At 61.0% G+C, this 11,428-nt stretch overlaps 1 protein-coding gene across 4 annotated transcripts in view; it reads right to left on the bottom strand.

The window, feature by feature from the left end:
- The window catches only part of SLC5A10 (solute carrier family 5 member 10), a 49,441-nt gene extending 41,079 nt beyond the window's left edge, over positions 1–8,362 (bottom strand). For 3 of the 4 annotated variants that reach the window (XR_012499335.1, XM_074342002.1, XM_074342004.1), the window contains exons 1-7: positions 8,204–8,362; positions 5,359–5,430; positions 5,002–5,106; positions 4,613–4,672; positions 3,829–3,933; positions 1,518–1,623; positions 1,180–1,260 (exon numbers count right to left, since the gene is read on the bottom strand). Coding sequence is in view for 3 of the 4 variants with exons in the window: in XM_074342002.1 (XP_074198103.1) it covers positions 1,180–1,260; positions 1,518–1,623; positions 3,829–3,933; positions 4,613–4,672; positions 5,002–5,106; positions 5,359–5,430; positions 8,204–8,317 (643 nt within the window). In the remaining variant the exon portion in view is untranslated. Of the gene's footprint in view, positions 1–1,179; positions 1,261–1,517; positions 1,624–3,828; positions 3,934–4,612; positions 4,673–5,001; positions 5,107–5,358; positions 5,507–8,203 lie in introns of all 4 variants that reach the window. The other variant, XM_074342003.1, reaches the window with a different exon arrangement.
- Between the last annotated feature and the right edge of the window lie 3,066 nt (positions 8,363–11,428).

Here is an 11,428-nt window from a genome sequence, read left to right as displayed (position 1 = left end):
GGACGCCCGTCGGCCTCAGGCAAGGGGTTCTCTGCCCGGCTTCCCCCTCGACTGTCAATTCAGGGAAGCAAACCTATCTTTTCTTGGCAATCGAGGACTTTGCTGAGGAGTCTGAAGGGCCAAAGTCCTGACCCAGGGGCTCCCAGAGTCGAACTGAGAACAGCGGGGGTCATGTGACCCTGAGGGGAAGCAGACGTCCTGGGAGGCGCAGGGCCACCCTCAAGGCCACCACGCCAGCAGCCAGCCAGGCCGAGCCAGGGCTCTTCCCTCTGGAGCCTAGACCATGTCCACCCCTCACTGCTCCTGTCCACCCAGGGTCTGGGCCCACCTGTGACTTCTGCTCTGTCTGTGATCACCCCCGACCCACCCCTGCCCCAGACCAGGACAGGCTGCCTGGGCCCCTCTCCTGCCGTGGGCTCTGGGGTCCCTGGTCTGTGACGAGGCGGGTACACAGAAGCGCGGACAGCCCCGCTTCCCCATCTTTCCCTAGCAGGAAGCCCGCTGCCCGGACTCCAGGGGGCCCCCTTGGGGAGGGGTGGGTGCTCAGAGCAGGTGCACAAATACTACACGAGGGCTGGAAACTGCCCGAAACAGGACCTAGAGTCTGAGTCTGGAGGAGACCGCGAAGGCCTCTGTTCGCCCTCTGTGGGCTCCTCCTGGCTCTGCTTGCATACTCACTGGGTTGGGCGGCTCACTAGCCCCGGGAGCAGCCCATCCCCCACGGCCGAGCTTCCTGCCTGCTCCCAGACCAGTGTCCCCCATCTGTCTAAAGCCCTCTCCTCCTCCGCTGCCTTTGTCCTGCGGGCCGGAACAGCTTCCTGGGATGTTGTGCATGGTTTTAAACAGTGGGAGATGTCCGGGCAGGTCTGCAGGCCCCTTAGTGTCTGCACACTGGCCCCAGCCCCTCCTCGCTGTCAGGCCCGGGGCCGGGTGCGTGCTGCTGGCCCTGCTTCCCGGGTCACGAGCTGCCCGGGGCGAGGGACACACGTACTACTGGCCAGCGGGGGTGGGTGGGGAGCAGGCGGCCTCTGTCGCCCCGGGGAGGCCACTGGGGGCTGACCACCTCGTGGTTTAACCTCCTGAGCCCACCCCCACTCCCAGCACCGACACCTGGGTCCCAATGGGCAGCACCCAGACCCCAAAGGGCCTGCTGCTGGGACAGCCCCCCACAGGCCTCACCTCTGACGGTCAGGATCACGGCCCCCACCACCATGATGAGCGTCTGCAGCGCGTCTGTGTAGATCACGGCAGCCAGGCCCCCTGTGGGTGGAGACGGGAGCTGGAGGGGGCCCTGGCCTCTGCCAGGAGGGACAGCTGTTCCACACCCACGTCCCCTGCCCTCTCACAGCTGGGAGAGCTGTGGGCCGGCAGAGCCAGCCTCATGAGTCCACTTGTCCGACTCCAACCGGCCACTTCCCAGGCTGTGGGACGAGGTGGCCCCTGCCTCCCGCCAGCCTGTTTCCCAGGTGTGTCCACCGGCCACATCCACACTCGGGCGGGGTTTCGGGGCGCCGCACCTGCGATGGTGTACAGGGCCGTGATGGCGAGCATGAGGACGGTGCACAGGTAGAAGTCCCAGCCCAGGCAGATGTGCACGAAGAGCGCCCCCGCGTACAGGTCCATCTGGGGGTGGGAGAGGAGCCTGTGCAGGGGCCCGGGGGACCGCGGGACCCAGAGTGCCACTTGCCCACCATGTGGCCTTGGTGCCTCGTGGACGAGGGAGGGGAGCCCCCCCACCCACCAGGGGCTGTCATGAGGGGGCGGAGGTCGGGGCCGTGGACAAGTGGTGCGCTGGGGGCGTTGCTGACGTTAGTAAAGTCCGAAATGGCCTCTGCCCACCAGGAACCAGCACTGCTGTTCAGTCTGGACCCTGCCTGGGATGGAAAAGAAGGCGCCCTGTGCCCTCAGTGCCCAGGGGTCCTGGAGAAGGAGTCCAGGAGGGCTTCCTGGGGGAGGGGAGGCCCAAGAAGCAGCCAACCCCTGGTGGATATTTATTGCATTCGGTCCCATGAGGTGTGCTGGGCACATAGTAGCACTGCAGATACATCAGTGAACAAAGGAAAAATGGGGGAGGCAGGAGACATTCTAATTAAATCATCAGCGTACCCGAAGTGGTGCGTGTGTGAGAGGGAGAGCAGCTGTGGGCCCTCCAAGAGAGTGAGGGGGCAAGCCATGTGGATACCCAGCAGAAGAGCTTCCTGCCAGAGGACAAAGCAAGTGCAAACGCCCTGGGGCAGGGTCATGCCTCGTGTTCACAGTGTGGCTGGAGTGATGTGTGCAGTGGGAGAAGAGGGGGAGGTGAGGATCCTGTCGGCCACAGCTGGCCTTCACCCTGAGTGGCCTGGGCTGGGAGGACAGTGACGGAGCCCGGTCCCCCCAGCCCGTCTGAGGGTCCGAGCAGTGATCTCTGCCCCCTGCCACCCATCGCATGTTCTCTCTACAGACCAGTGTCCCGGCATGGGAGGTGGCAGCAGGCAGGCCCTGTGGTCTCCGTCTGGACAGGCTGCAGCTGGGATGTGTCCTGGATATGCAGACACTTGGGGCTTTCCTGGGGCTCCGCCCAGTGAGGTCAGGGCCTCTGGGGGCTGGCCGGGCACGTGCACTTCAAACAGCTTCAGCCCCAAGCCACCAGCCAGGGAGCCCCAGTCCCTCCCAGACTGATCCCAGCAATTAGCTTTCCTCCTTTTTCCCTCCTGGCTTCGTCCAGGCATCCCTGGCATCAGCGCTGAAGCTCCGGCCTTGAGATCAGAGGGTTGTCCCCATTTTATAGGTGGGGACACTGAGTCACCCCATCACGAAGTGGAGTCTGAAGTGCACGTCCTGGCGGCCTCAGCACTGGGGGGCAGTGGCTGGGCCCCTTGGGCTCTAAGTTTGGTCTCTGCCGGATTTGCCACAACCTTGAGCAAGTGACAGCCGCTCCCTTGGTCTCAGTCGTCTCTTAATGGGGCTGGGCACAAGCTGGCTTGTAAGGGCCCTTCCCACTCAGGCCGCTGCCATTCTGGGAGTCCCACCCAAGCTCTAGTGTGAGGTGTGGACTGTGCGGCAGAGCTGTCAGCAGGACGGAACCCTGCGCCCAGGTGTCGGCCTCGCAGGACTGCACCCTGGCCTCCCCTCCTCTCACCTCTGTCCCCTCCAGCTTATCCTCTGGGAGGTACCAGAGGCAACAGCACAAACCTGACTGTGTCACGCCCCTGCTCAAAGCCCCAGGGCCCCTGGGCACTGCAATCCCGATCAGAACCCCCGGCCTCATCTCTCACTGCAGCCCTCTGGGCTGGAGGTGGGAGCTGGACTCAGTCCACTTCTGAGCCCTCGCAGGGAGCTGCAGCTGGAGAGGCTGGACGGATCAGGAGGGAAAACCGGAGGCCTGGTGCTGCCATGGAGCCCTGCAAGGCTGGGGACCAGCTCCTTGCCCTCCTGGCCTCAGGGCACTGCAGGCTCCCCCTAGTGGTGGAGCTGAACCACCTGACCACCACCGGCGAGAGGTGGCCGAGCCAGTAGACTGCAGGCGCCGGGCGCCCTCTAGTGGGCGGTCCTGGCTCACCTGGTGCCGGCCCAGACCCAGAACTCCGACACCCTGTATCCAGAAGCCCCGCAAAGCAGGAGTCATGAGACCTGTGTTCTCCCCTAATGTGTGCCCACTGCTGAGCCCCGCCCCCAGTGCCCCGGACCAGCTGTGTGGCCCTAGGCAAGTCAGTGTGCCTCTCTGGGCCTCAGTTTCCCCAGCTGTTAGACAAGGCAGAGACAGAGGAGAGATGTGAGGTACCTCCCAGGGGCCCTGGAGCGGGACGTTCCAGCTAAGCTGGCCGGAGGCTGGGGGGAGCAGCTCACCGATATCTTGGTGAAGACGGACAGCAGCAGCGACAGGACCGACAGGTACATGCGAATCCGCCAGCCTCCGTAGCGCTTCTGGATGTATTCAGGCATGGTGACAATCTGGAGGGGCAGGGGCAGGGGCTGAGCACTCCCCCGAGGCCACGGCCAGAGTTCGGGGCCAGCAGCTTCTCAAGGGCAAGGCCCCGGCCCGCTTCCCAACACTGTGAGCAGCGGGCCTTGCGTTCCAGGCGCAGGGTTCCGACCGCATCCTGAGGGGCTCAGGAGGGGAGAGGAGGCCAAGGCAGGAAGGGTGGGCTGGAAGGGCTGCGTCTGGGGACAGAGGGACAAGTCTGGAGGCCATGAAGACACATCCAGGTGAGCTCTGGCTGGACGGGGAAGGAGGTGGTTGTGACAGACTGCGACCTCCAGGAAATGGGGTCCACTGGACTCAGTGACTGCCTAGCGGGGCTGGAGGAGTGGCAGAGTCAAGGACAGTGTAGTGCAGGTGTGCTGCCCAGGTGTGCAGCCTGCGTGCTCAGGCAGACGGAGCACCCCCCCCCCCGGAGGCCGCACACAGGCGCAGCAGAAACCAACATGCAAGGCACCGCAGCCGAGGTCCGAGGGGACCTGTCTTGGCGGGTTGATAGGGGTTAGCTGTACCAATGATGAACCCAGACCTGAGAGCTGTGGCTTCACTCACCCCCTTGGGAGTGAAGCCAGGGGTCCTGCCCATCATCACCCCAACTCCAACCAAGGCCAGACCCAGGGGGGCCAACCCAAGGCCCGGGAGCAGACTCACCTCAGAGGAGACGTAGATGGGCACGAACACCCACGCCAGGGCCAGCAGCACGTACGTGGCCTGAGGGGAACAGAGGCGGAGTGAGGGCCGCAGACGCAGGGACGCAGCTGGACCCCCGGGTCTGCAGGCCTGACTTCCCATGAGAGCCCCATCCCCTCCCGGCACCTCCAGAAGCAGATGGCCGGGCCAAAGCCAACGGCTCCCTCCCCGCTGGTCTCTGGCATTGTGAAGACCAGACTTCCCCAGGAACACTGCCCGCCTGGACACCGGCTGCCCCGGCTGCTGGGAGCTGCCCCTCCGGCCATCAAGGGGTAGGCTGAGGGAGCTCCATCCAGCGCCTCTCAAGGCTGCGGCACCCCCACGGCCTGCGCCCGCCCCTGGGAGCTCACGTTCCACTCGAAGCCTGCCACTGCCAGGCCTCCAGCTGCACCCGAGCCCGCCAGTCCGATGAAGAGGCCGGAGCCCTCGCTGCTGGCGAAGAGGGAGGCTCCGATCTGGGGGGGGAGGGAGGGAAAGGAGCTGGCTGCAGGCCCACCCAGTCTCCGAGCCCCCACTCTTTCCACGACTTCCACCGCCTGGTCTCTACACCCCCAGCTTAGGGGCCCCCTGCCAGCCTCAGCCTGCCCATCACTGCCTGCTTGGGTCACTTGGGTGAGGAAGCCCTCAGGGATTCAGATGCTGGCTGACTGAGAGGTCAGCTGCGGCCTCACCGGCAGGAGGGGTGGGAGGAGTCAGGGTGCACTCACCGGCCACCACGTCATGTCCCGGCTCGCCAGGAAGTAGCCACGCACCGTGTTCCTGCTGGCTCGGCATGAGGACTGCAAGGACAGAGGCGGAGTTTGGAGCCCGCACGCGCTGCTGCTCCGGAAAACAGGCTGGTGGTTCCCCCAGGAGCTAAACACACAAGATACCCCATGACCCGCAGATCCCCTCCCAGGTATACATCCAAGAGGACTGAAAACAGGTGTTCAAACAAAACTTGTGCACAAATGTTCACAGCAGTGTTATTCACAACAGCCAAAAGGTGGAACCAGCCCAAATGCTCATCAACTGAAGGATGGATGGACGGACGGACGGACAAATGCAGTGCGGTCATACAACGGAATGTTACCCAGCTGCAAAAAGGAGTCCGTACGGACATGCGTCACAGAGTGTGTCAATCAATACAAGGCCGGGCTCCTCCTGACTTCAACTGCCTCCTCCCCGCTCCCCTGATATTTGATAGCCGAGGTGCCTGGCTGAATTGTCTGGGCCTACTGCCCAAAGCTTCTGCCTCTCCCCCACCTCAGCCCCTCCACCTTCCCTCTCTGCACTGGTGACCCAGCCACACCACGTGTGGCGCAGTCTGCAGACTCGCTGGTCTAGGCCAGGGCGGCCTCGTCCAGCTGTGCGGGCTGTGCACTGCACCGCCTCCAGAGCAGCTCTGTTCTTAGCCGGTGTCTTTTCCTGACATGTCTTCTCATCCTCAGGGACACAGTGGGTGTGGCCAAGTGCCTCCTGTTTCCCTGTCCCTTCCCAGAGGGCCTCGTCTTTCCCAGCAGCTGGTTTGAGTGGCCCCGACCCATGACCTCCAGCTCCAGCGGGCCTGTCGCACCCCTTCGCTGGCTCAGGGCCGTCCTGGACTTAAGAAGGTGCAGTCAGAGTACAGCTGGGATCGTGCCTCGCCTCCAGCGAGCTAGCCCCGGAAGCCAAGGCTCTGGGGCGGCTGGGGGCCATGTACACCTAGTTAACACTCACCGAGTGCCCCAGCTGGCAGAGTTACCCGTATGAGGGGTTCAGTCTTCACAAAGCCCCATGAAGTAGCTGTGGCTTCCAGAGGCGAAAAGACAAGGGGCCAGTAAGGGATTGAGCCAGGATTTGAACACAGGCTCAGCCAATAGGCTGGGCATCTCACCTCCATGAGGGAATTTGGGATCAGGACAGAGCCACACGTGGGCAGAGGCTGAGTGAATCACAGTGAAGTGCAGCTACAGCCCTGGAGCATACTGGACCTGAAGCCTTCCCTATTGCTGACTTTTCAGTATGGACGTCATTACATTTCCTTCATTGAGCTCATTTGGAATTGGTTTTCTGCCACATGTTAAGATACCCTAACAGATGCAAAGGCTCAGCTCAAGATCCCTTCTCCAGGAACACCTCCCTAGAGGCCGTCCCCTGGGCTCTTCTAGGCCCGACAACAGAGCCCCTTTGTGGGGCTGCAGCTGGCCAGCTTGCTCTGCCTGCGTTTGGGCCACGAGTGCCTGCATCTGATCGCTGTGGGATCGCACACTCCTTGCCTGGCCCAGCTCTCTTCTGCGTATGCTCACAGCTCTCTGGCCAGTGCACCTGCTGGGCCCACGTGGCCTGCCTGGAGGGACAGGTCAGAACTCCTGCAACCCCATGCCTGTGGCACCAGCTGCAGTGGGAAGGCTGAGCTGGGAGAGGTGGGAACTGGGCAGCAAGGCTGACGGCCCAAGCCACCGGGGGCAAACGGCACGGCCTCTGATGCCACCTCTGCCACCCCTGCTACCACTCCTGCCCCAGAACCAGCAGCAGCAGCAGGTCCATACCCGTGTGGGCCCTCAGGTAGGAGGCCCCCCCCTCTCTGGGACCTGGGACCTGGGACCAGGTAGGTCTTACAGATCTGACCCTGAGACCCAGGAAGCTGAAAGCCAGGCAGTCTCCCAGGATGCTGGAGCGGGGACATGACCTGCTCCGGGCCCCGCTCCCGGGTCCCGCTCCCGGCCCTCAGGCTTAGGCCATGGCCAGGGAGGACAAGAAGAGGGCACTCGTTCTTCACTCGCAGATGAAGACCACTGCCAGTCAGTGGCCTGGGGACCTCTCGGGACAAGGACAGGGAGCCTGATCTCTGCAAACCCAAGGCTGGCTGGCTTATGTCCATCTCCTGCCAGGAAGCCTCCAAGATCAGCGTTGTGAGTAGACAGGAGGAGCCCCTCCCGCTGTGCAGGGTCCTGGGGTTCACTGGGCAAGTCCCTGTCCCCTGAAGACGGGGTTCACTCGCAAACAGGGCTGCCTTCGCCCTGGGCCGTGGGAGGATGGGCGATACACAGCACCTGCAGTGCAGGGGCCCTGCGGCTGGGATCTGCAATGCCCTGAGTCACCTCTCTCTCTTACCAAAGGTGGGAGAAACTGGCTTATGAACTAGGCTAGGCTGGCAGACACAGAGTTGTTTGAAAACAAAGACCCCAGGCCCTGTGTGCCCCTCCCGGCGTCTGGATCCTGGCCCAGCTGGCATGGGTGCAGCCGGGAGCCCCTGTGATTCTGTCATTCAGGGAGATATTCACCCCGTGAGCCCATCTGACATCGGAGACGAGGCCAGGGGGACGCCGTGCTACGTCCAGGCCCCAGCTTGTCGGCTGCACAGGAGCCCCTGAGCTTCCCGCCCCATCTGCCCTGAGAGGCCTTCCTGTTCCTCACTTTAGAGCTTGAGAAGCCGCTGCCCGAAGAGAGAAAGGGGCTTGGTCAAGGTCTCCGACAAATCTCCCTGGGGCTGGGAGGAGGACCCAGAGGGCACCGGGCCTCCAGGGACTTGCAGGCCAGTTCCCACACCCCAGCGCCCACCCTGGCCAGCACCCACCACCATCCTCTCACCCATATGCCCACGGCCACGTTCAGGGCAAAATACACGGTGATGATGACGATGTCGGCCACGGTCAGCTGTGGCCCGGGACCGCGGGGGTGGCTGGTCGAGTTGTCTGCCGCCATCCTGCGGCAGGTGCCGGCTGTGAGTGGGAGGGACTGAGGGCCGGACCAGGGCAGTAAGGGCTTCCTGGCGGGCAATGAATTGATGATTAAACCGAGCTGGCCGGGGGCATCTCCAGCCCAGTGTGGCCCCGTGCAGGGAAGCTGCTCCAAAGTGCAGCTGCGTCTCCTCCGCCCCCAACCTGGTGGGCAGCGCGGGAGGGGGGACAGCTGGGGCAGGGAGCATCCTTCAACTCAGAGGCAGCTTGGGAAAAGTAAAGGGGTTTGATGGCCCCCAAGGCAACCAGAATAGCCCCAGAAAGAAAGGACTCATTACCTAATGGGTGGCCCAACGTGTATTTAATTCGGATAAGAAGCACGGGAGACTGGGACAGGTGCCTCACCCCTGGGGATGCTGCCGTGACAGCAGCCATGTCCTTCTGCCGCCATCGGGCCGAGTGGACCGAGAGGGACCTGGGATGGTGACCTGCGTCACACGGTTCACTTCCAGGTGCAGCCCTCCCGGTCCTAGAATGTCCTCGTGTTGGACGATAAAGGCTTGTCACCAAACTCCTCTCTTTTCTAGAGCAGTGACCAGACCCAAGGCCCCCACGCTGATCATCCTCTCAGGTCCCTGCGGCCTCCCAGGACCTAGCAAGCGCCTGCGGGGGCTGGGACCGTGCTCGGCATCTCTGCACACCATCCCATTTTGCATTCAGAGTAGGCGATGTGGGTCCTGGTCACGGAACGGAGGTGGAGGCTGGCTGGCCGTCACCTCACAGCCACATGGGGGGCAGAGCTGAACTCCAGACACTCCCTGCTGGCGGCAGCGATGGCTCTGGTTCCACCGGGCCCTTCCTGCTTGGATGCTCACTCACCAATTAAATCAGTGACTCGGCCCATGGCTCTGCAGAGCACTTGGAGTTTAACTGGGACACACAGCCCCTCCAGAAGTGCTAACGAGTGAGCGGCTGGCATGGGAACACGCTGTGCCTGTTACTCTGTGACCGACGCAGAGGGTTTAAAGATTAATCTCCTCACACGCAGGACTAGACAGGGAAGAAAAATTAAGTCACTGCTCACAGTCAGCCCAGGCCGGCGGACTGCCCCCCGTTACCCTCACCTCCGCCCAGCCAGCCTCCCAGGGGGCTTTACGTCCCCAGCCACTGCCAGAAACACCTCCTGAGTCAACGTGTCACTTCGTGCCAGTCAGAAGGACCCAGCTGGACAATGTGCAGATTTATTAAACTGCTCTCCTAGAGATGAAGTAGCTGAAAGAACAGAATTCGGCCCCCTCTCCTCAGCCTGGGTCTCCGAAGGAAGTAACGCACTTGCAGGAAATCCCCTTCCGCCTTCTGATCGAAAGGCCTGGGGACCGGAGTTCGTGAGGTGCGGACGGACGCCTGGGCGCAGGGACAGGGACAGGGAGGCGGCGGAGGAAACGAGCAGAGATGGTGCCACATGGGAGTCGAATCACAGTCCACACCCCGATCCAACCCGGCGCGACCGCACCCACGGACCCAAGTCCTCCGGCGCAGCCGCCCCAGGACGGGAAAGGCAGACCCCGCCCAGCCCAGAGCCGCTGCGCCACGCCCCGTGAGCTGCACGCACCCAGGGGGCAGCCCTTAAATCCGCGTTCAGACACCGCTTCTGACGCCAAACGTGCGGGGTTTTCCCACAACCACCTTTCTCCATCTCTCTGGACACCAACTAGGTGTCCTGCAATTCAGCTCAGTTCTGACATTACCTACGAGTTCTCGCAGACCCCGCAGGTGAAGGGCTCAGTCCCAGAAAGCTGCCCCCGCTTCGGACGCCAGGCGCAGGTCCTGGGCCTCCCGTACTCGTGACCAGGGGTTCCCATACCTTTCCTCAGGTGTCATAATTTGCTAGAATGGTTCACAGAACTCAGGGAAACACGCATGATTACTTTTTATTATTCTAAGGGCTATTATAAAGGATTCAGATGAAGGGGTATACAGAGTGCAGTGCAAAGGGTCCCAGCACGCGGGCATGGGCGTGGCCGGGGGGGTCCCTGAAGCCCGTGCACCGTGTAGGGTTTCCACGGAGGAGTTGCCACCCAGACGTGGCGGATCTAATCGCTGGCCTCGGTGATTAACTCGAGACTGAAAGCTCCCACCCTCTAACCATGCCTTGGTCTTCCCGGTGTCCCGTTCCCATCCTGAAGTTGCCGAGGGGCCCCTGGATTGTATACTTTGAAATGGTTTAAGTGGTAGATTTTATGTCATGTGCATTTTACCTCAATAATGAAAAACAGGCTCCTGGAATTTAAAAGGCTCCAGAGGCGTTGGCTTCCTGCAAAGATGTGCTGAGTCAAAGCAGGACTTTGCACCCATTAAGAAGTTTCTCCTCAAATAAACAGCAACACAGTAAGAGCTGGGGACTTTAACGCCCCACTCTAACAATGGACAGGGAACCCAAACAGAGAAGCAGTAAGGATGCAGCGGGCCCGAGCAGCACTGCAGACCAAACAGACCTGACAGACAGACACAGAACACTCTGTCCGACAGCAGCAGAACACACATCCTCAAGCACACAGGGAGAGCTTCCTAGGGGACACCATGTGTCAGGCCACAGAACAGGGCACAGCAAATTCAAGAAGACCAAAACCACGCTAAGTATCTTCTCTGACCGCGAGGGATGAAACTAGAAGCCAGTAACAAGAGAAAAACAGGAAAATTCAGATACACGGAAATTAAGCAACACTCTCCTCAACAACTGATGGATCAAGGAAGAAGTGATAGGGGAAGTGAAAAAGTTTCTTGAGACAAACAAAAAACGGAAACACAACATACCAAAATTTATAGGATGCAAAAAAAAAAAAAAAAAAAAAAAAGCACAACCAAGAACAGGATGCAGCAAGAGCAGCTGCAAAAGGGAATTACGTAGCAGTGAGTGCCTCCATTGAGAAGCAAGAAAGCTCTTAAATAAATAACCTAACACTATGACTCAAGGAACTAGGAAAAGAACAGACGGAGCCCAAAGTTAGCAGAAGGAAGGGAATGATGCAGATTAGAGTAGAAATGAATGAAACAGATACTGGGGAAACAGCAGAAAAGATTAACCAAATTAAGAGCTGGTTCCGTACAAAGATAGACAAAATTGACAAACCTTTAG

Source organism: Camelus bactrianus, chromosome 16, assembly GCF_048773025.1.
Source record: "Camelus bactrianus isolate YW-2024 breed Bactrian camel chromosome 16, ASM4877302v1, whole genome shotgun sequence".
NCBI lineage: Eukaryota > Metazoa > Chordata > Mammalia > Artiodactyla > Camelidae > Camelus > Camelus bactrianus.
This window is presented reverse-complemented; position numbering and strand designations above follow the sequence as displayed.